The following is a 24,868-nucleotide window of genomic DNA, read 5'->3' on the forward strand; positions in this document are numbered from 1 at the left end:
AAATTATATATTTTCTCCATCCAGTCTTCATTTTTTTAATACAAGGGAATCAATATCAATTTTTTTTTAATACTAAGGTGTTCTGTAAGATCACCTCCAACGAAGTACTTTGTTTGTTGAACCCTTAAGGTGAAAGTGGATTGGTTAAGAATGACTCACTTCATGGATTTTTACAAAATAACGCAGCGCTCAATCGAAAAAACTCTTCCGTGCAAAATTAAAGAACTAAAATGGCTATCTCTAGCAATTTTTACAAGATTGATTTATTATCTTAGTATTTTTAAAGATAATTAGATAAATTGAACTATATCTTCAAATATAGTAGAAATCATCCACCTTTGCCATTGATCAATAAAATATTTTTTAAACCAATTTGATCTTCAAATTTATCAAGTTGTATCACACAAGTATTTTATAGTGCTAGGACTTGGATTATCCGGATATTTTTATGTTTCAATTTTATTAAATTTTGGCAATAATCCGATCTGCCATTCCACATCAGGGCACATAGGCACCTAAACCGCTTCTTTTTGACAAATATTTAGAACAGTAAAAAAGAAAACAGTTAAAGTGAGAATAAATTTGAAATTTCACTATCCGGATATCCGGATAGTTACCATCCGCCTGATTGCCATCTCAACGTTTTCTGAATTTTTTTTATTTCAATATTGGGCACTAGAAAGCATGATATTCTGTATACTGAATATCATTTTAACGATATTATATTTGCCTGAAAGTAATTTTATTGAAAAAACTGTAGTATCCGGATAGTTGAAGTCCCAGCTCTAGTGTTTGAGTATATTTTGTAAAAATTTCAGCCATTTTGATGAAGGTATTCTGATATATCTTGATATTTTTTAAAGATAATTAGATAATTCCACGAACTCCGGCGTAACTTCCCTGAATTTCGGCAGAACTTCGTGGAACTTCGGCAGAACTTCTCTGAACTTCGGCAGGACATCTCTGAACTTCGGCAGGACATCGCTGAACTTCAGCAGGAGTTCCCTGAACTTTGACAGGTCTTCCCTGAACTACGGCAGGACTTCCCTGAATTTCGGCATGAGTTCCCTGAACTTCATCAGGACTTCCCTGATTTCCGAGAATTGAAATGAAAGGGCTTCCCTGAACTTCGGCAGAACTTCTCTGAACTTCGGCAGAACTTCTCTGAACTTCGGCAGGACTTCCTTGAACTTCAGCAGGACTTCCCAGAACTTCAGCACCCCTTCGGCAGAACATTCTTGAACTTCGCCAAGGCTTCCCTGAACTTCGGAAGGACTTTCCTGAACTTCGGCAGGACTTTCGGCAAGGCTTCCCTGAACTTCAGCAAGACCTCCCTGAACTTTAGCAGCCCTTTCCTTGAACTTCGACAGAACTTCTCTGAACTTCGGCAGGAGTTCTCTGAACATTGGTACGGCTTCGCTATTGTTCGACAAAACTTCCCTGAACATCGTCAGAACTTCCCTGAACTTCAACAGAACTTCTCTGAATTTCCGCAGAACTTCCCTGAACTTCAGCAAGACTTCCCTGAACTTCGGCAACGCTTCCCGGAACTTCGGAAGGACTTTCCTGAACTTCGGCGAGACTTGCGGCAGGGCTTCCCTGAACTTCATCAGGACTTCGCTGAAGTTCGGCAGGCCTTCCCTCAACTACGGCAAGACTTCCCTGAGCATTAGTAGGACTACCCTGAGCTTGGAATCTTGGAATTGAAGTAGTCATTTCAGTAGTAGAATTATTATAAGTATACAATAATATTTTGTTTACGAATATGTTCAAAATTTTGATACTTCCCATTTTTCAAATTTGCAATGCTTGTTGGTATTGGTGTATTTTGAATTTGGGTGCAGATAAAGTAGAGCATCTAGTGACATACTCGGTGTGCTGCTCATTGCACCAGTTAATGAGAGAGTAGCAAGTCTTTGCAGTCTCCCCAGCTTCTTCTGAGCCGATTTTTCATTAGTTTTCGGCCACCAAACCAATAATGCGTAGGATATTCTGGGTCTTACAATCGCCCCATTTCCTACCAAAAAATTTCTTACTTATCCAAAGAGCAATTATTGCCTTATTAACAACCTGCTCTATACGTGAATTCCAGTTAAGTTTACTGTCAAAAATGACTCCCAGATACCAGAAGTTTCTTTCAATTTTAAGTTATTTATAGAAAAAATTTCTTTACCGTGTGAACGGTACAATAGTGGTCTAAGAAGGGTTTATATTCAACCCTTCTTTAGAGCACCACGACGAAACATAATTTAAAGCAGTTTGCATTCTATTTGAAATGACATTATCAAATTTTCCTCGTACTATTATGACTATGTTATCAGCAAAGCACTATTGACATAAAATTGAATCATAACAGACTCAATATTCAGCTCAATCATACAAACTTTTCAACGAGTAAGGAACTTTTCACTCTCGGAGCACTTTATGTTCGTTTACGTCTCTTCCTTGATGTCAAATGTGGATTCCGTCACGTGTAAAATTAGTTATTTCTAAGTGTGTAGGCTTCTCTGACGTTTCCGTGTAAAGTACGAAAACTACGACTGTATTAGTGAAACCAACTTGAGAGACTCCTAGTATAATTGCTAGAACGATCATATGCACACCGATTACAGCACTCATACTAGAAGACACTGAAAGTTGGTTGCACTTAAACTGGGGCATTCAGATAAATCTATAGATCATGTTCTGGAAGAAGTATGAACATAATTTTGTGTGGCCTTTCTGTATGGTTCTTACTATAGTATTCATATTTAGTAGAACAAGCTGGTTAGTTCCGTGCAATGTTGTGTAACTTAATCATTTGTTGATTTCTCTACAAGCATTACTGTTTTATGTCTAATGTCCAGTTTTCGGAAACTCTCGGCAGAAATGTTTATGCATGAAAAAACTACCAGAGCTCAATCCGTTCTTATACGTTATGAATCCATGTGCTGTAATCCCCTGAAGTGCGTGGTTATCAATAAGTGCTATTCACCGTTAAGGTTTCTTCAACTTCCTTCAACTTAAAATTTGTTTTTCGTAATGATATTTTGTTCTTGGGAATAGGTTGTAAAGTATGTGCTTGATAAATAACATTAATTTTGCTTTCATATAGTCGCAATCAGTGATTTTATGATTCGTGGGCTGTCCTTCTGAGTGATCACTCTCAAATCATAAAATCGACTATTGTGAGTCTCTGAAAGCGAAATTGACAGGTTTTATGTGTCAAGCATGTACTTCGTAACCTCTTCTTGGACCTTATAAATTTCAAAATATGTAATGATTTCATGAAATACATTGTTTAAACCGAAGTGAGTGGAAGCATCACGGAGGTCATAAGACATTGATCCAAGGTTGCAAAGACTCATTTCAGCTAAAACAATGTTTTTCTAAATTATGAAATAATTAGATGCCATGATCAAATTTTGAATTGGTAGGATACAAGAAGGGGTTGCAAAGAATGTGTTTGACATATTAAACCTGTTTATTTCACTTCATGAGAGTCACAATCAGTGATTTTTCACAAACTCACTCACTCACTCAGCGATCAGCAAATCGCTGATTGTGACTCATAGAAAGCAAAATTTACAGGTTTTATGTTTCCAACGCATACTTTGTAACCTCTTCTTGTAAGTTACAAGTAAAACATGCCATCATACCATCTTTTGGTTTTATTATTCCGAAAAACATTATTTTAGCTGAAATGAGTCTTTGCAACCTTGCATTGATCGACACTAATTACATAAAATAAAATCAGCTCGATTGATTAGATAACTTTTGAATAATAGCTGTGTGTAGAACTTATTACTTTCCGTGATCTTTGGGGGTTTACAAAATAGGTGATTGTCCTCAAAATGGTGTTTCACTGATTGGTGCCTTCATTTACGCTGCATCCGATTTTTTATTTCTACGTTGTTTATATGCACATTGTGTATGCATGCTACTTTAAGATTCATTTTGATCTCCTTACGGATTCTTTCCATGAAATCTCAGTAAAAGTTGAGAACTTGCCTTTGTAATAATTTGAAAATTATTGAGTTTCGTAACTAAATTGACAGTTATTAAAATTAAGTGACATCTGACACTTTCAAAATGCTTAGGATAGGAGATCGCAGTCTTCCAAACGAACATTGTTTGAGTGTTCTTTAAACAAAAATTCAATTGATTAGGGATTTAGAAAAAAAAAACAATACAATATTTAAATGTCTCAATGCTTTGCACTCGGAAAAATTTCACATAATCAACACGTATATTCAAAACCCATATCATAATAAAATTGGTGTTTGATCAAAATGGATCGACTTATCATTTGATGAGTGTTTATGTGTACGACAAAACAAAAAAAAAAATACGCATTCAGCCTGACGTTCGTACGATCTATGGTTTCACAGACTGTCTTTCCTTATTGGCATGATACTATCTCGAACAATCGCGCTCCTACTTCGTATGAAAAAGCATGAAACTCTCTAACTGCACGCACGTTTATTTTTGATGAACAACATCTGCTTTATTGTTTTGTTATGTACCCATACGCATGCCCAGAATCGTTTTGTGTTGGTAATTCATTGTTTTCTTGTGTGTATTTCAATTTTATGCATGTAGTATCTCAGTGGCACCAGAGTTATCAGTTTGTAGCACCAGCCGTGAATTTAGTTCATTACTTTAGCATGTCACTTTGTTTTCGTTTAATCGCCGTGTGAGATTTTTTGCCATTTAAGTATGATGATTCATTGTGAGCGTTCATTAGTTACTTGCATTTGGAATTTGTTTTGTCACAATACTCGCATATCACTTCATACCGTTTCATAGCGTGTTTCTGTTGGTTGACGTAGATTTCGAATGCTGTTTCACCTGCAAAACAGTGCAGCCTTCGAGTGAAGAAAGTTCGTTTTTGAACACGGTTTGACTCACTGGTACATACGAGTTTGAAAGCAACAATTGTGCTGGAATCTGCTTGATCCACATTCAATAGGTTTCCTCTTTTGACCAGATCAGATTTTCTGAGCATCCCCCGCACATCAGTTCAAGCAAATCTTCCATAAACCATTTAGCCAGAATCAACCTAATAGAACCAAATTTGGCCCCTTAAAATCCAAGGAAAAAAAAACACTCGACACGATCCCTTCTAAACATTACTCTTTAAATCGTACCAACAACCACACGTGTGCAATCGCATTTTCACATGAACTAATGTTTGACTTTAAATTGTTTTATTTGCTGCTTTTTTGTCATTCTTCACACCACGTTCTTCGTCGCAAAATCGCAAAACCGATACTGACTATTGTGCATTGAAAACCCATCATCGCCCCCCGCGTACATCGTCGTAATTGCTGTCGTCGGTGGGAACGACACTCGACAAACCCCGTGTGGTTTGGTCCAATGCGAAACAAACACATTTTTGTTGGTTTTGATTTTTTCCTAAACTTTTCCGTTTGCCATTTCGTCTTTTTTTTTTCTCCTGTGCTCTTTCATCGATATTTATTGAAACTAAAAAAAATGCATCAATGTTGCAAATACAAAACCATCATCCCGACCAAACAGTATCACAATCAAGGAAAAGAGTTTGAGAAATCGTTAAAGTATCTCAACATGGGCTTTACCGGGATGTTTAGTGTTGAAACGATACTGAAAATAATAGGATTTGGCGTAAAGGTGGGTATACGATGTAATCAAATCATTTTCAATTCCCGATCCCAGTATGAAGCTAGAGTTTAAATATTTTATTTGAATTATTTTTTTTTGGTTTTAGTAGGTTTCATTTATACAACTAGTTTTTATTTATTAGATGAAAGTGATATATATACCTATTTTAATTAAATGGGAACTTGGAAACCAGAACATAGTATTAGGAAACAGAATTGAATAATAAAGAATAACAAACGAGGTGAAATTTTTACGGAGAAAGGTTCCACACTTTGAGAAAACGTCACTACTCCCTACCCAAGAAGGGAATGAATCTTCTTTAAGAACTGCAATCGAATCAACAATATCTGTGTAACTTAAAAATAGTCAATCTTAAAATTTGAAAATCTGAACTGACTGACATTACAAACGAACACCAATATAAATAGTTTCAAAACTACTTGTCAAATCAACTCATTTCTCTGGACGATAAGATAGAACAATAGAAGGGCAGATCTGTAATAAGTCATAATAATTGTTGTTGAACCGTGCAACAACTTGCTCTTCGTTAATGATTATGCCAAAAAGTCTACATAGCTACATGATTTACGATCAAGAATATTGTATGTAGGGTTTAGATCTAACTGTGGGCCAACTTAACACATGTCACACTTAACCTCTCTATTTCGAGCGGATTTTAACACACAATGGAATGATTCTCCTATAGATAATTTCAAAACTTACCTGTCAATACGTACCGTAAGATTTGATAAAGAGTCCCTACTTCTTACTTCCACACTCGGCCTATGAATTCTAAATCTGTTCTATTGCATTGAAATACAATTGGATTCAATTTTGCCTAAGGATGACGATGAAAATGGATTATGGATTTCCGGCCTTTTAAGCACAACCCGCACTTAGTATTTCTTGATCTTGCGTATTTAGCACCAAACGGAATTCTATTATTACTGATGGCTTCCACATTTATTTACTTTTCCTACGTACCGTAAGATTAGATAAAGAGAATCAAATTGTTGAGATATTGTTAAAAGTCTAACACTGCTTCTAGACGTCTAACTCAGCCTACGGATTCTAAGCTCGGCATATCGCATTAAAACGCCATTGAAACGCCAATGAATTCACTTCGGCCTATCGGATATTGATTCGGTCAGAGCGCTTCATTTGATTTTGAGAATATTGGGTGCAAACGTTCTTATTGACTTTGTTTGGTAGCATTTGAACTAAAGTTTCGTACCAAACGCATAATTTACCTGTTAACGCCGACATCATGGATTTATTTGATGTTTTCTGCTTGATAGGCCCTAAATGGGCGATTGGGCCGAAGTTGTTCTCTACGCTATATGTGAAAACATATACGCCATTTTGAAAGATTATTCTTGGTCTCTTGGCCTGCAGAAAATATATGAATCCCACCCACAGCGTTACCAGTATTTCAGATTTAATTTTCTAATCATTAAAGGTCATCAACCAACATTGAACATTGTTGCAAAATCGCAATAATGGAATTGTTACAACATGTTTGCTACAAAAGCGAAACACCAGGTTTATTGTTGTTTGCTTTGTGGGAGCTGATGTTTGAGCCGTTGAAGTTTGAATTGGCAGCTATCAGAAATATAAATTCACAGCGAAAAGTATACACGGTGAAAATCGCCTATACTATTTTGGAACTATAAAAAAGATTGTTCGAGTAATTGTTGGAAATTTCACTTTCACAAAAACTTATTTGTCAACATAATAAATTTTCAGCATGTTCATGCTTTTTCTTGGTTTATCTACCATATGCTAAGCATCCAGACCACACAAAAAAACAGTTTTGATGTCTAATATTAAAAAAAAAACAGGGCTTGGATTTTTTTTTATTTTGGAGCAGTGATGGCAAAATACTGGTTCAGCTACGGTGCAGATTTACACGGCGAATGTGAAGGACCCAAATTGGAGATTAGTTCACTCATAATTGCCAAAAGTGCAGGTACCCAGCGATAACTTAATTTGTCTCATAGTTTCCACCTTAAAAATCAGCCGAAAAACAAGGAAAAGTTAAGAAAATTTCCTAAAATTTTACTCAGTCTAGGATTAGTACCAATAGACTGAGGTAATCCAACTTTTAATTTTCTCATACTCGGGAAGTTTTTCCTGATCTGGAAAAACCTGGAGAAACGGTGAAAAAAATTAGTCAACTTTACTAATCGCTCACTTCCTGCACTTTATGTGCTTTATGAGTTAACTAAACTCAAATTTGGGTCGTTCTAATTTATCCAGCTCAAGTGGGTACACCACCTGTGGTCCATGTCACCGATTTGAGCCAAACTTGGCCAAAACGCTTATTTTGGCATTCTGAACAAACGCCTTTTTTATTTTGCTCTAAAGTGCCTAGATCCTTCTGGGTTACAACCCTGGATTTCCGAAATTTTTAAAAAATTCAACTTTCAGAAGAGATTTCTCCACAACCAAATATGCTATTCGGGATTTTTAAACGTTGGAAATTATGGACAGAAGTAAATAAATGAGCTAGTTATGATTTCATATAATGAGAATCTTGCCCAGAACATGTGAAAAATAAAAATAAAAATAATAAGTTGAAGATGCTTATTTCAAATAACAGACTACAGTGGTAATTTTTATAAGATAGATGAGGAGATGAACGCATAGAATTGATAGTTCCGTTAGAGTACGGCAGTGTGAAATTGCATATAAAGAGAGTAGAAAGCGAACAAGGATAACTTTTATGAAGGTACACATCGATTTGATCATCTCTCTTTACCAAACTCCCCCGTTGGAGAAAGATGGTGAGGGGTATCTTGAGGGGAAGAGTTTTCCAAAGTGTGCTGAAAATTTGATCCCAAAATATTAAGAAATAAAAAATCCCACCCATGTTGTAAATATGCCATTTTTTGAAAATTTTAATACCTACGGTAATCAGTCTGTTTACTGTAGTTCGACCACAACTTTTTTAAATTCTGTACCCACTTGAGCTGGAATGACCCATATACAAAAAACGCTCTCGCAGTTTTTTCACCAAAAATGAAAAAAAAAAAAAACTGCAAGGGACAGCATGATGGGCTTATACGCAATGCTGACGTAGGACTACGTATTCTTTTATAATAAATGTTATTTGTTAACTGCAGCAGGAGCTTGTGTTTTGTGTCGGAATAGGAATTTGACCTGGGTTCTCTCTGTTTATACTCTTTAGTATAACACACTTGGCATAGCCGGCCCACAGCGACTCACAAAGAGCTACTGATTCCAATCAATAGCGGTGCGACTTCTTCCTCCTTCTATGGATGCTCATTAGACTGATGCAAAATTTGAAATTTTTGCTCCACAGTGTTCAAACGGCTTCAAATCGGTTCCTGATTAGCCTCCGAAAGTTTAAACTCATTTGATAAGAAACTGACTTGGCACAAACCATTTGAAGTTTATATGGAAACTACTATGGAAAAACAAAACTTCTTGTTCATTGTTTTCTTGCCTTTTTACCTATTGTACTGTTAATAAATTCTATTTATATTCTTATGGGAATTTTTATCAGCTACAACTTTGCAGAAAATCGTTTTTCGGCCAAACGTCAAATTAAATAGTTATTAATTGTTGAAGTGATTGATAATCTTATGGCAAGATTAAGCAACTGTATTGTGGGCAACACTGTATTCTGCAGTGTGACATAGTAGCCCTGATTTTTGTCCTCTATTCCACGCGCTATAAACACCAATGTTGTCTGCTGAACAGTTGATTGAGCACTATCATAAGACATCAGTGACTCGAATCATTAATAATTTTTGTTCCTTACATTTGATCGAAAAGTGGTCTTGAATAATTTTCAACAATCTCAGCTATCATTTTCTAAAGTAGAGTGAACTGGTGAATTTTAAGATCGACATGAACCAGAATTATGGTTTCTCCATAGTAATTCCCATATAAACTTCAAATGGTTTGTGCCAAGTCAGTTTCTCACTAAATGAGTTCAAATTTTGGGAGGCTAATCAGGGCCCAATTTGGAACCGTTTGAGCACTGTGAAGCGAAAATTTCAAATTTTGCATTAGTCTAATGCTCATGTGGGCTGAAGCTCACTGCTTGCAGGCAGCCTTTCGTTGTGTACTGGAGAACACCACTACTCACCACCGTTTGGTGAGACCGGATGGAATTCAACTTTGAAATCTGTGTTAGGGAAATCGCTTATCGCAAACAATCGGTGATAATCTTAATTATCATAGCAACAGCTTCTGTAAACAATGATTTCTCTCGATGATGTTAAGGATTTTACGGCGCGCCCACGCAAACCAACATCACCGTTGGTTAGAGGAAGTGATGTTGGTTTGCGTGAGCGAGCCTTGACTTTCAAGACATCATCGAAAGAAGTCATTGTTTACAAAAGCTGCCACGCTCTAATTCCAGCTCTATCTTGATATGGGAACAGACATCCAATTGATGACATTGATAAATGTCCAAAAACTACTCTTTTAGAAATTTATGGTGGTACTGAAAAGGACCGCTTTATCGTGTTGGTTGAGTAATGCTGAGCTATTAGGGTGTTAAACATAGATGTTATTTGGAATAAGGGCGATGCGCTTGGCATATATGGCTCATCGCGACTCACGAAGAGCTACTGATTACGATCAATAGAGGTGCGTCTTCTTCCTCCTTCTATGAATGCTCATGTAGGCTGCAGGTTTCGTTGTATACTAGAGAACAATGTTCAAAGCCACGCGCCGAGAGCACTGCTGCTGCCGCTGGTGCTGACGACCGGACACTACCACACACGGTGATTGGAACTAAATCCGCTTTGATAGCTAACTGCTGGCGGGGAGCCTTTCGTTGTGTGCTGAAGAACCACCACCACTCACCACGCGGTGATTGAATAAACAACGTTTGGTGAGACCGGATGGAATTCAACTTTGAAAGCTGTGTTAGGGGAAACGCTATTCGCAGGCAATCGGAGATAATTTTAACAACCATAGCCACAGTTGCACATTCGTGCAATTTTCAATAGTGATTCAATGATAAGTATTGAATTCAACAGATGCGTAGAAATATTTTTAATCGATTGATGATAAAAATATTGAAATTGGTCCAGGGTCAACTGAGTTATTAACGTTCAAAATCTTTCATAATGTTGTTACATGTTCCATTTTCGGTTTTCACAAAGTGTACCCCCATATAGAAATCACAGACGTAATCCTACGTCAAAACGATCTTTCAAATGGAATCAAAAGTTTGAAAATTGGTTTGCTTCATTTAGAGATATTGTCAATTCAAAGGAGCAATTTTTTTTTGAAGAAAATCGCCTCAAACTTTCTAGTCAAAGAAGATAGCAACTTGGTTGCTTCAGCAAAAATATGTGTCATTAAAAGTTCTAAATGTGCCGACAGAAAACGTATTTATGATAAATGAACATATTAAAAGATATTCAAAGAAAACCAATTTTTTAGAGGCCACCCTAACCTGCTTGTTTAAAAAAATCATTACTCATGAATCATAAGGGAGGTCAGTGGGATTTTTCTGAGGCATAAAAATCTCTGGTCACGTCTTCCTTCGGAAGGGAAGTAAAGCCGTTGGTCCCAGCCCATGTGTGTTGAATGGGTGCGATATCCTACGCAGGTGTGGAAGCTGCCTTCCTGCACATTCGATTGCCGTCAATGGATGGCAATCGATGTCTGTCGGTGATTGGCACTAGGCTGCGGAACAGAGACCAACGTTTAATAAAAGAAAGAAGAAGAAGAATAAGGGATTATTGATTAAACAAATATATTTAAAACGGAAATTTTTGCATCATTTTTGAATTGAGAGAAATTGAAAATTAGTTCAGTATTGAAAGCAATAAATTGAGCTTTGGAAAATTAGTAAGACTTTAGAATGAAAACCAGTATGAAGTTTGTTAGTCTCATTTTTGAAGATAATTTATACGATTTCTAAGGAGAATATAGAAGATATCTGATAATTCCTTGCATTTTTTTATGTAAGTACCTTGGAATATTGAGTTACCTCAGCAGTCTGAAATACTTTAGAATTATGAATTGCACTATAATTTCTGAATTTTAAGGCAATCCTGAAGATAGTGGATGGGCAGGTGTGAAGCGAATTCCTTGTGAAATCATAGGAGAATTCCAATTTAATTCTCAGTAGAGTTCCATCATAACTCTGATGACAATTGCATGGAGATTGTGTGGAGATATAATTTTTAAAATAAATCTTAGAAAACTCCTAAGATTAATTTTAAGGAACGTTCACGACACATTCAAGTAATTGCTGGGAGCATTTGTAAGAAAATCTGAGAGACATTCAATAAGTCTGCTGAAGTGAATCCATAAGGGAATCGTGAAAATAATTTCAAGGGAATTCTGACGGATGTTTCTATGGAGATACATTCTAATGATGAAGTTTTAAGAAGTTCATATGGGATAAGGCGAGAATAACATCTAGCATTTTCTGGGAGAATTTCTAGGTCATTTACGCGATTTCTTTTTCGCCTCTGTTTTTGATCGTGTGATCGCAATTTCCAACCAAATTTAATTTAATGAGAAAAACTCAATGAAAAATCAGGTGGTTTTGAAAATGCTGTACTTATCCTGCATGAGGGCGAAATCGTAAAAATTAAATTCGCTAAAAAACTTAATTTAGTGTACCTGAGTACTCATGAAATACTGAAGAGAATTACAATATAATTATAACCATACCTCCACAGCAGTTCTAAAGCAAATAATCAGAATAGTTCGAGAAGAGTGTGAAGGCAATTCTCAAGAGTGTACCGTGGGTATTATCTTGAGCATTCCAAATGAATTCCATACAGGAAAACTTAGTTTAAACCAGTTTGAGGGAATCATGGCAATTGCAGATACTGCGTACTAAGTATGATGAAATTCTAGGCTCATGCTCTACCGTCGTCTCTCTCTAACATAAAAAAAACGGTTGAACAACATTCAGGCACAAAGAAAATATAAAATGACTTTTATATAACAATATGTTATTTTGTTCTAATTCCTAAATTTTGTGTAAATTACACCATTTTTGATCAGAAATGTTATTACTAGAACATCGTTGCTTGCTATATTCAGAATTCACACAACCACAACATTAGCAGCTTTTAATATGAGAAAAACTAAAATACATAAATAGGGTATAGCGCTATTTCGTCGTAATCGCCCATTTCCGTTCTATCGAGCAGAAAACATCAGTATAATCAATGATTTCACCGTGCACAAATCAGTAATACGGTTGTACCAATGCGTTAATTTACAAACTACAACACATTAGATCGTATTGTGTGCATATTTCACTCATTGTTCTCAAATAAGCGCTGCTTGCGAACTCGCTTTTTGTACCTTCATCCGTAGGACGAAGAAAATCCAATGGCGTTTCAATGCGTTTTGACGGAATTGAAACTCGTAGGATGAATTTGGAATCAAGAAGCATCTCAACAATGTGTGGCTCTTTATCATATTCAACGGATTTTATGGAAAGGAGAATAAATTTAGAAGTCATCTTTGGTAGAAACATTTAATTTATTGTTTAAACACGTTCAATAAAGAGAAGTAAAGCGTGGGTTGTGCTTAGTGTGACGGAAATTAGATCAAAAACCCTAAGTGACGATCTTCGGCGACAGTGTCGAAGGCAATGACTGTCATATGATATTTAAGTTTGGTACTGTACTTTGATAGCTTGTTTTGCAAGCGTATGAAACAAACGCAGCCGATTACCACAGTATATGCGTCGACTACGGTGACCGCTTACAGCACTGCTTCAGATACATGTAACGGGTGGGTGTGAGTGGACGGCACCACCTACCATGCTCTTCGAAAGATTTGTGCTATAAAAAAAAACATAGGAAACCTCTGCTCCTTTAGAATGCTCCAGAATTCCCTAAAAATCTTCCTCAAATCCCCTTGAGGCTATCATCAGAATTTGAGTTAGGCTTAGAATTATTTTGGAACCATACATGATCGAGTGGATATGCCGGGCATTTTTTTCTCACAATTATCAACAGAACTGCTGAGTTACAACTAATGTCAATTAATGGCAAATAAACATACAACCTTTCATTTTTGGTACGGGCACGATGCCAAAATCGAACGGATTTGGAAATGATGTATTTTTGCTCCTAGTGATTACAATTTTTATGAAAATTATAATTATTAATACCGTCTATTTAATAAATATGACTCACGTTGTTCCAAAATCAACGAAATCATAAATTAAATTTCAACATAAAACCGTTTGGTTCGATTTTGCAACACTACATGTTCGGGATTGTTGTCAAAATCGAACGGGTACTGTACCGTCAAGTTACTACTACTGGAGAATGCGCTTCAGCATTTCCTAAGAATTAATCATCAATTCGAAAATCTCCTTAGATTTCCATTGGAATCATATCAGTTCTCTTCGGAATTTTCTTAAAAATTCTTCATGTAAGCTCGAGCTTCGATGATCGTTCAAGCCAAGAGCCTTGACTATTTTCCAGGGCCCAACATTGATTTCTACCTCAATTATGGGAAAATGTTAAATATTTCTAATCAACTTGAGTATTTTTTTCAAGATATCTTGAACTGAGGTTAGGTATTGTCTCTTGAGTTTTGGGAGAAAATCGATTTTTTGAAATTTTATCTTCATTCGACGTTTTGGTCCAATATAGACCATTTTCAAGGAGTCGATAGATTTGCTATTTGATGGTCGAATAGCTATAAATTGTGTGTGCGATGATACTAGAGTGGATTAACACTCTGAACACGATGCCGCCGGTAAAATGTGTCACGGCAAACTTGCATTGTGTGAAAAATCATAGCTCAGTCATTTATTGACAAATTTCAAATCTATTGGCACAATATGAAATTACATCTTTTAAATATTTGTTAGGTATGAAAAGATTTAGATTCTACTGATAAATTACTGAGCAATGATTTTTCTAACGACACCGATTTTCTGATAAACATTTTACCGGAGACATCGTGTTCGGAGTGCTAACCGGTTCCAGTTTGTTTTCATGATCCACGAGACGCAACCATTAAAATAAAGCTCCTCCATTTGCTCATCATTGCTCGAGATAGTTTCCTTCAATTCGTTTATAATTTTAGCATCAACTAAAGGCAAGGTGCCCCGTAACGTGGGTAGATCACCTTTTCGTGGTACGTTACGGGATGTAAGATCTACCACCGATTCCTTATCCTGACTACTTCAAGCTAGGGGAACAGGATTTTTCAGTAATCCGAGGAACACATCTTAGTCCTTGTTACTTTTTATGCCTTGTTGATAGTGACAAGACTCGGCTTAGTCCACCGAGGATGAACTTCAAACAAGGAAAAAATGAGTAAGTTCTTCTATGTGATTCCTAATCTTCTATTCGTTGTTTCCTAGTTTGAAGTGGTTAAGACTAGGGTTCTGATGTATGGTCATTATCGGTGTCATTCCTTAATTTTGTTGCTAAGGAATCCAATTTTGACTGACAGAGGGGCGAGCCTTTGGAGGGTGTTTCAACACTCCGAAGGGTATAAAGAGCGGGACCTTTCAATTAGAGTCGGATCCTTGCGATAAATATATAATCGAATACTTCATCATTTCTCAATAGTGATGGAGTAATACGACATGCAGTAAACTAAGAACACGGGATATACTATAAAAGATCAAATTACTGGTCGCAGTGGTGTTAGGTCCCGAAAAGAGGAAAAAAAGGCAAGGTGCAATGATGAATTACTAAAATGGAAGTCTGAAAACGTCATTTTTGAAGTCTCAGGATCTTGAAATGATTCTAAACTCATCATCATGAAATTTTTTGTTAGTCTGAATGTACTTCATTTACAGAGTTCAATTTTAATCATCCTAGAATTTCATCATACGTCTACACTTGATTCCCCTTAACTAATCTTGATAATATCCAAACTTATAACATTCTAAGAGCGCTTAGAATTATCTCTTGTAATTTCTTATAAATCGCTCTCAGATTCCACAATTCTCTCAAACTGGTAATATTTTCCAAGAATTGGCATAATTTTGTCTCAATTTTTCTCAATGAAATTCTCTTAAAATATTCCTAATAATTTCCTTGGTATGCTCTTCAGAATGACAGTCACATTCTTTTCAGACTTATCCTTTGAGCTGTTTTGTAGGTAAGATCAAAATTGTTTTGAAATCCTTTTCAGTATTTTCTAAGTATACAAGTACTTTGCCAAAAAGACCTTGAAAGCCTCCCATAAATTTCCAGATTTCTTAAAATTTGATAAAAATTAATCTCCATAGAAACGTTGGACATAATTCCATTGAAATTATTCTCACGATTCGTATCAGCATTCTCCTTAAGTTTCATCTTAAGAATTTTCTACGATTTCTCTTCCGAATTCTAACTATTTCCTTTCTTCACAAAATCTCCATGCAATTGTCATCACACTTTGCAAAAGACAATTTATACCGTCTTCACTTCAATCAAAGTTTGCACAGACTGCATACTTACACTTCACTGTAAACTATTTTCAGAATTACCTTAAAATTCTGAAATCTAGGGCAATTCCGAATTCTTAAGTATTGCAGACTGCTAAGGTAACTTAATATTCACAGGTACTTTGAAATTCTATTTAAAAATCTAATTAATCTTCCTCAAAAATATCACGAACATACTTCAAAGTCCTGGTGTTTGCCTAGATTCAAAAGCCTTGCTTATTTTTCAAAGTTCAATTTATTGTTTTCAATCCTAAACAGTTTTCGATTTCTCTAAATTCCAAACTTAAGAAAATTCCTCCATATTGAAATATTGATTTTTAGAAATCCAGGATTCCAGGATAGACAAAATCTAACCAAAAACAAAAACAAAAAAAAATCCTGGCTCGATATTTTTAAAAATTTGAGGATTTTTTAAAGCCAATAATCTTTAGAAAATGACTCAATTTTCATGATTCTGCAACCCACTGCAAACAAGTTGTAACAATCCATGTATGATGTTGCAATAATGTACAACGTTGATGGCCTTTAGTAATTGAAGTAGTAAGTTTGGCTTTTTAGTTTTTGATTAGAGGGTCCATTAATTACAGTGATATAACACTTTTTAAAAATCTGGTAAAATCTGGTACATATTTAATAAATCTGGAAATAAACGTGATCTGTCTGTGTATCTGGCAAGATGACTGAAAATCTGTAAAATCCAGATAAATCTGGAATACTGGTAACGCTGCTGACCAGCTGCAAATCTCACCAAGCTGTCGTGATATTAGATTTCATGATTTTTGCTTTACACCCGAACGCAACCACTTCCATGATTATGCCATCACTGGTGAAGGAGTAATTTTATGTCAGGCCATGATTGCGTTTCTCTTGAAGATGATTTCAGGATGGAATTGCCTATAATGGGGTGAAATTTCATAATTGTCTAAAACGCATTTGTTTACTCTAAGCCAGTGCTGTAAAATCTCAACTTCAATTGAATATATTGATGAAAATGAGAAAAGCAGCTTTCGGCTATCAAAAAAAAATCTCATTCGAATGGGTGATATCAGTTTGCTTAGTAATTTGACGAAAGCATGGATCATTCTCATATGAGTAACGCTTTATAGCTTAATATCAATTAGGTGTAACTACACACTCACGGCGCTCTGGTACATATTCCGACGAAAAAGATAAGCCACCAACCTGACTTTTTCCAGACCCCAACCCGATGTTTATCCGACATGTACCTGACATAAGCCCCTAAATTGACCCATTTGTTTTACATTGATCCGACACCGGGTTGACACGTTTGTTCGGGACAATTTTTATGGGTTTCTTCCATACTCCACTGCCATATATCAATCGATAGTGAGCAGTGTTGCAAAATATAAATTTCACTAGTCACCTGATGTCAGTATCAGTTCAAACAGTTAGAATATCAATATCATTCGCCTCAATGCCAGCACGCAATTGACATTGACATCGTGAAGCGACCACTGATATTCAAAGATCTGCCGCAAATGTTTCTCATATACGCCAGCTAATCGAGTACCGATCTTTAGAAAACTCATCAGTCATATTAAAACAATACAACGGTTACACAAAAAAGTTGAAAAAGTAAGATTTAAACTTTTCCTTAGTGATATTCATATGGCTAGTAATATAAAAGGCCTGATATCATGCTTCCTACGAATATCAGTGTTGGAGTGAAATTCAGTGCCTAGACCAATATCTTACGTCAATTGACATTGTTGACAGCACGCAGCACTGATAGTGAGTGGCTCAGTTGACAATGACGATTGGGTTCGTTTGAGAAAGTGGCTCTTCACATGATGGGCATGAGAAAATACATTTTTGCAGAGTTGATTGAATGGTTGTATTGGTCCATCTTCAATAGAATGATATGAAATGTAACAGCATTGCTCTAAATAATCATAAATGGATCAGAATGTGACAAAAGTTTTGAGAAAGTAGCGACCCAATTGCATTTATTGTGGAAAACACTATTTTCGAGTGGATTTCGTTAATTGGCCAGTTCTGACAATATTTGGATACAAACATGTGGTTTCTTTATGTCCTTCACAACAACATGGGACATTTGAAGATTTTTAGTGGAAAAAAAAATCTCAAAAACTGTCACTTAATTTGCAAACTTTTGTCCTCTTTCTGAATCGAACTTTTGAGTTCGTTTTGAACACTCTTTCGAAAAAATCGTTCTAGCTACGAGTGAACTGAAAATTCATCAAAGCTTTGTAAAAGAAAGTTGTAAACCCTGAATTTACGAATTCTGTGTGTGGAATTAGTTTGATTCCGAATGCTTGGAGTTTTAAGATATTTTTTTATCTAGTTCGTTTGTTTGTAAGGCTCAATCGCGTTAGCATTACGGAGCCTATAATTCATTGTTTTTTGTTTGTAACAAAATTCACTTAATTCTATGTCTAGTAGGAGTTGGGCCGGATACTCGCCGGTTACTCGAGGTTAGAGGGGTACATTGTCGAAGAATAGGAAAAGGGGAGGAGCTTGGGAGTAGGGTATCGTTGCTTCATCAGAGCGTTGTCGCCAGTATGAACGGTAGTGTGGTTCTTGATTCGTCTGGAGTTCGACCGGCTATGTTGACCAGTGGGCGACGATGAGGCTCATCGAGACGGGGGACAAGACAAACAAACACTTAAAAAGAGATACAAAAGACAAACGAATTAAATTCTTATACTAGACATTTGCAGGAACACATAAATCGACTGCATATAGCAGAGATCGCGGGTACCCAACACGTCTCTGATAGGGATATAGGGTTGTCTTTCTTGGGCCTCGAGGGTATTCAAAAGTCGCTCTCTGGCGGCGTCATTATCCGTACATTGCCAAACTGCGTGATCGATGTCGTCGTAACCGTTTCCACACTGACATATGTTGCTGTCCACGAGGTTTATTCTATTGAGATGCGCATCTAGCGAGTAGTGGTTGGATAGTTTTAAGATATTGTATTGCTTTCAACTTAGGTCGCATGTTGCCCCACTTTACTCTATGTTTATTGAGATGGGTTCTATTTCCCATAAGTTGGTAACTCGTTTTTAGCGTGTTGTTATAGTACAACAAAGGTAAAGCGTAAATAATATATAAGTTAAAGTATACAAACAAATGTAAATAATAACTAGAGATGGTTAAAACCAAATTAGCTACCTTCATCACACTTCGATTTTAGCGAAAGCAAGTCAAGTTTGATTAATTTTTTGTTAATCGTGTACGTCAAAACTATACATTTAAGATGTGTTACAGTGACAGAATGGAAACATGGAATAGATGAATAGAATGTAGAACGAAAATAGTAGAATAGAATATAAATCAATATGAATAATACAACTCAGAGACGAATGCCGCCAGTGACTTAAAAAAATTTAACTGAATGATCTATTCATTTTTTCAGTCATGATTTGTATTTCATTATGATTTAAGGTTTTAAAGTTAACTGAGTTTATTTTATTCAATCGATTTAGCTCAAAATTCATTTTAATTTCGGAAATCATATCAGCAGATATGTAGCTAATAGCAACAACGAAGTAGCTGAATATCGCCTGCTCATTTCATCATATTTCTATCTCTCATCCAGTTGCATGTTGCATGCCATCAAATTTAACGTTGCCTTTTGGGTAGCAAATAAAATGAAATATTGTCATAAGAAAAATGCCATGATAAGGTAATCCTAATGGTAATGTTGAATATGATGACAATCCAGCAGTGAATGCCAGTAGTTGTTTTCGTATGAAGTAATCTAGGCTAGTTGTTTCGTTCTTATTGATGGTACAAGATATAGAGGAATCCCCCGAATAGTGCGGTGGATGGTGCAGTCTATCCATCGCTATTTATCGACTGTCCTCCAACCGATTGATCTGATTTTTTGTAGATGACTAGCCGATAACTACCGGTGGGTGGACATACAATTAAAGAGCAATCATCAAAGTATCCTTCAACGAGAACGAATGCATGTGAATGTATGTATTGGTGTATTCTAGATGGAAGCAATTGATTACAGGGATTATTACGCAGTAAATACATGCCCATGAAATCATGTAAAGTTTAGGTAGCCTTCATCTTGAGGAAGTGGCGGTAGTAATAACCAACGATGGATCGTTCTTTTGGGACTTTTTCACTACATCTATATATATAAAATAAAGTTGCATACATAAGACCGCGCATAAATCAAGAATGGATCGGCCGATTTGAGCAATATTGTTTGTGTTGTGTTCCTTCCTCAAACAACAAAATGGCCGAAATGACCATTTTAAAGGACATTTCTTATAAATGGTACTTTAGAGTGTCATACATAAGCATGTTGCGTTACTTTCACACAAATGAGTTTTCTATCATTATACTGACTTTGCTTTTAAACCAAGAACAAATAATCTATCTACCAAACTAAGAACCTTACCTAGCAGTCCCCAACATTGAGTTTATTTAAACTTAATTTTGGGTACTTTTTCCTTACCGCGTAGATGGTGCTTACATTGCGCCATTTGACAGGAATGCTTTTTGCTTCGTCAGTTCTTATTGATATTTTGATCAGTGAGGCATCCTAAGTCGGCAGTCCATGTTTTGTGATTTTAGAGGTGATTTCAGTGGAAATTTTTATGCATTTGCGAGTTAAAATTCTTCAACTTTGAATTTAAAGTGTTACAGAGACATTATGCCGACGGTCAGAAGATCGAACATTGGTTCACGCAGTCGCAATGCACGACGATTAGCGGTTCGCCGCGTGAATCAAACTACTGAGCCACGCGCAGAAGCGAATGAACAGCTTTGAGCGCATGCATCGCGAATTCGTGCAGGGCGAACTAAGAAGAAATACATGCAGTTGCTGAAAGATTGAGACAGCAGCGCAACCGTGATCGGCAACGCAATGCCAATCATCGAGTGAGAAGAAGTGCCATGAATGTCCAGTTTCAACGCACCGCTTTCTGGTACGATTGCACGATTGACTACAGCGAGCTGCCCTGTGTTACGATTGGGCCCATGGATGTGATATGCATATATCTTGATAGAGCTGAAATTAGGGCGAAACAGCTTTTGTAAACAATGACTTCTCGAGATGATTTCTCGAAACTCAAGGCACGCTCACGCCAACCAACATAACCAACGAGAAGGGGAAGTCTTCCCCTACTCGATGGTGACGTTGATTTGAGTAGGCGAGCCTTGGCTTTCTAGATATCATCGAGAGAAGTCATTGTTTACAAAAGCTGTTACGCCCCAATTCCAGCTCTATCTAGATATGTATTGCAATGCGGTAAAGTTTCATTCAGAGACGCCAGGATTGTGTTGTGCAGGTGGCAAAGTCAAACTACCACCATTGACGCAACCACCAGAACCATTGCGCTCCTTGCTTTACAGCGATTTACCAGAGTCATCCGACATTTAAGGTAATTTCCTATCAAATAAGCGAATACTTGGATTTACCACTCGTTTTAAACTTTGCCTTCAACTATACAGATTCAAGGGCAAATTCACCATCAAACCGGATCATTGATGTCGCCTGCTAATCAACCTAACAACACTCACCAGCTGCAAATTTCACCAAGCTGTGGTGAGATTGAGTTTCATAATTTTTGCTTTACACCCGAACGCAACCACTTCCATGATTATGCCATCACTGGTGAAGGGGTAATTTTATATCAGGCCATGATTGCATTTCTCTTGAAGATGATTTTAGGATGGAATTGCTTATAATGGGGTGAAATTTTTCAATTTTCTAAAACGCATTTATTTACTCTAAACCAGTGTTGTAAAATCTCAAAATCAATTGATCAAATATAATGGAAATTGAGAAAAGAAGCTAACGGCTATCAAAAAAAAATCTCATTTGAATGGGTGATATCAGTTTGCTTAGTAATTTGATGAAGGCATGGCTCATTCTCATATGAGAAACGCTTTATAGCTTTATATCAATTGAATGTTACCTACACACTCACGGAGCTCTGGTTCACATTCCGGTGAAAAAGCTAAGCCTACTCGACACCAAGCTGACTTCTACCAGACCCCAACCCGATGTTTACCCGACATTCACCTGACAAATTGACCCATAATGAAGAACTCAAATTTCTTCAAATTTATTTGGTTGGCAATTGGGATCAAGAAATTGATCAACGCTGTGCGATTAATCGTGCTATGAAACGTCAGATCATTGGAGAATTGCAAGAACTTCTTCACGAACACAACGCTTTGGTTCGGTAATTCAAGACGGCATTGGAAGCATGCCTTTTGACGACCACAAAATCATTATCAGAACGGATAAACGTCCCACTGGAAGTCACGAACGTCAATTAAATGACCCCACAATTGATGAAACTGCTGTCGTTATCGTTGGTGAAAATGTTGAATCCCGTGACATTTTTCAAAAGCGGCGTATTCAATGAAGTTAGAGTAGTATCATCTAAATCAATCGCGAATATTCCATTCAAAAAGATTATTTTAAGGTAGAATCGTGAATGCTCGAAATTTTTTTAAACAAAAATCAAATTTTGGGCGAGACGAAATTCGACGGGTCAGCTAGTTTTAATATAAAATGCTTACATTAAATCCAATTGAATGTTCAGTTAACCCATCTTAAAAAAGATATTTTAGTGCTATTGATATCCCTATCAAAATTCAAAATATTCGCACCGTAGAGTTACACTCTGTGTTTTCACTGAAGCTACACCTGAGAGCGCTCTCAAGAGGGAGATTAATAGCACTAAACTATCTATTTTAAGATGAGATCACAATTAATCATATCGTCCGGCCATTTTACACAGAAATGGCGCTGTTCCGCTGGTAGGAAGTGATAAAAATCTCCATATAGAATTTGAGAGAAGTGAGAAAAATTCGCTTTCGGTGCATATTCAGGTCAAAAAAAAAGGAATGACAACCTGAATAAAGTAGTCAGGGACTTCGTCGTTTAGTTTTTTTCCGAAAATTATTGTTAAACAAGCTACAATTGAATAAACATGATTTTTCCCAGAGAGCCAAAAAATTCAAATTTTAGAGAGAAAATTCTCTCACACGAGCTCAATCTCTCAAAATGCCATGTATTTTGATGACACTCGATTTGTGATTTTCCTTTCACAGATTACAAAATAGAGAACCTGTCACTTTAAAACACGTCTGGTATAAAAATATAAAAATCGGCGGGAAATTCTGTGAGGGGTGAGCTATTTTGTGTGCAGAATGTGTCAAAAAGGAAGGGTTTCGAATATTAATCTTAATCTTAACCAGACATGTTTTGAACTGCACTGTTTAAATGTAAAACAGATTATGAGTAGTTTTCGATAGATGTCACAGCAACCAACAGCAGTGACATCTCTAGATAGAGCTGGAATTAGGGCGTAACAGCTTTTGTAAACAATGACTTATCTCGATGATTTCTCGAAAGCCATGGCTCTCTCTGGCAAATTGACATCACCATAGAGTAGAGGAAGACTTCTCCTACCCGATGGATATGTTGGTTTGTGTAGGCGTGCCTTCAACTCAGCGAAATCAAAGAGAGAAGTCATTGTTTACAAAGGTTGTTACGCCCTAATTCCAGCTCTATCTAGAATTCTGTTGGAACATGAATGCAGAAGCTTGACAAAATGATTAATTGGATTCAACGGAAGCATTCTATATTAAAAAGTAACGAAAAATTCCCAAAAGAGCGATCCATCCATGGTAATAAGAAAGAAGTACACAAAATCTCATTGAGAGAGAGGGAGTCCGAACTCATGCGAGAGGATAGTTTGACGTGAGTTGCTCTTTGAAAGGCTCCGGATAACTTTTTTGTTCGAGACATAAAGCTCATAGTTAACCAGAGCGTTCCAGAGTGTGTGAAAAAAATATGAGTATGAATGCCAACCAAAAGCGAATTTGTTTATTATTCAGTTCCAACCTGGATTGGGTCTGCTTGTTTTCTGATAAACTTCAGTTTGATCATTTGATTTTAAAACCTACCTCAGGTTGAGGTTCGCACTGACAAAAAATTCGGTTGAGCATTGGGTTGGAACTAGTTTCAACCTCGATAATAAACAAATTCGCTATAGCCTCATTTTAGTTGTATGCCCTCCCGCTCACCAGCGGTTTGATTTTTGAGGAGGAACTCTACTTCTCAGAGCAGTCTTTGGAAAAACTCAAATATCATGCGTGAGATTATTCACCTATGAGTTTTGCCTTAAAAAATTCAGCAGCGCATAAATCACCGATGAGTTTTTCGGTTCAAAAAAGCATTCCTTTATATGTTGACGTGTACATACCGGGTGATTTGGAATAACTGTTACTTTTAAAAATGGGCATAACGGTTGAATGCTTGCATGATTTTTTGATATCAGTATATTCCATATATACTACATACAGTTGTGTTCGATAAAATAGTAGTGCATGCCCATTTTCATACAAAATTGTCAACTTTGACATGATGTAACATTGTTAACTTATGATCAATTGAGCTGAAATGTTCACCAAAGAACTACAAATACATATGTTCAATTTTACGATTACAAAATATTGAATTTTTGGAAGCACCTGCCGGAAAGTGAGACACCAGGTTCAATTGTTCAAAATAATACCAGTAGTACTGCTCCAGTACTAATAATTTTAATTTCAGCTTAATTTTGAGATTTTAAATTTTACATTTCTCAAAATTCTAACAATCTCCTCCCAATTAACAAATGAACATATTAGTTAAAAATGTTTCAAATATTTACAGCACGTAAATTTTCAAATAAAAACTGCTATTATTTTGAACAATTTTACCTTTTCACTTTCCGGCAGTGCTTCCAAAAATTCAATATTTTGTAATCGTAAAATTGAACATATTTGTCGTTCTTTGGCGAACGTTTCAGCTCAATTGAT

At 36.4% G+C, this 24,868-nt stretch overlaps 1 protein-coding gene across 3 annotated transcripts in view; it reads left to right on the forward strand.

Annotated features, from left to right (window-relative positions):
- The window catches only part of cac (cacophony), a 435,895-nt gene that overhangs the window by 269,991 nt on the left and 141,036 nt on the right, over nt 1–24,868 (forward strand). The window contains exon 21 of one of the 3 annotated variants that reach the window (XM_065237936.1): nt 5,521–5,631. The exons of the other annotated variants lie outside the window; for them this stretch is intronic. Coding sequence (XP_065094008.1) covers nt 5,521–5,631 — 111 coding nt within the window. The remainder of the gene's footprint in view (nt 1–5,520; nt 5,632–24,868) is intronic. 3 annotated transcript variants of the gene reach the window in all.

This window comes from Ochlerotatus camptorhynchus, unplaced genomic scaffold, assembly GCF_037179485.1.
Source record: "Ochlerotatus camptorhynchus isolate MF236.1 unplaced genomic scaffold, CSIRO-AGI_Acam_v1.1 ptg000663l, whole genome shotgun sequence".
NCBI classification, from domain to species: domain Eukaryota; kingdom Metazoa; phylum Arthropoda; class Insecta; order Diptera; family Culicidae; genus Ochlerotatus; species Ochlerotatus camptorhynchus.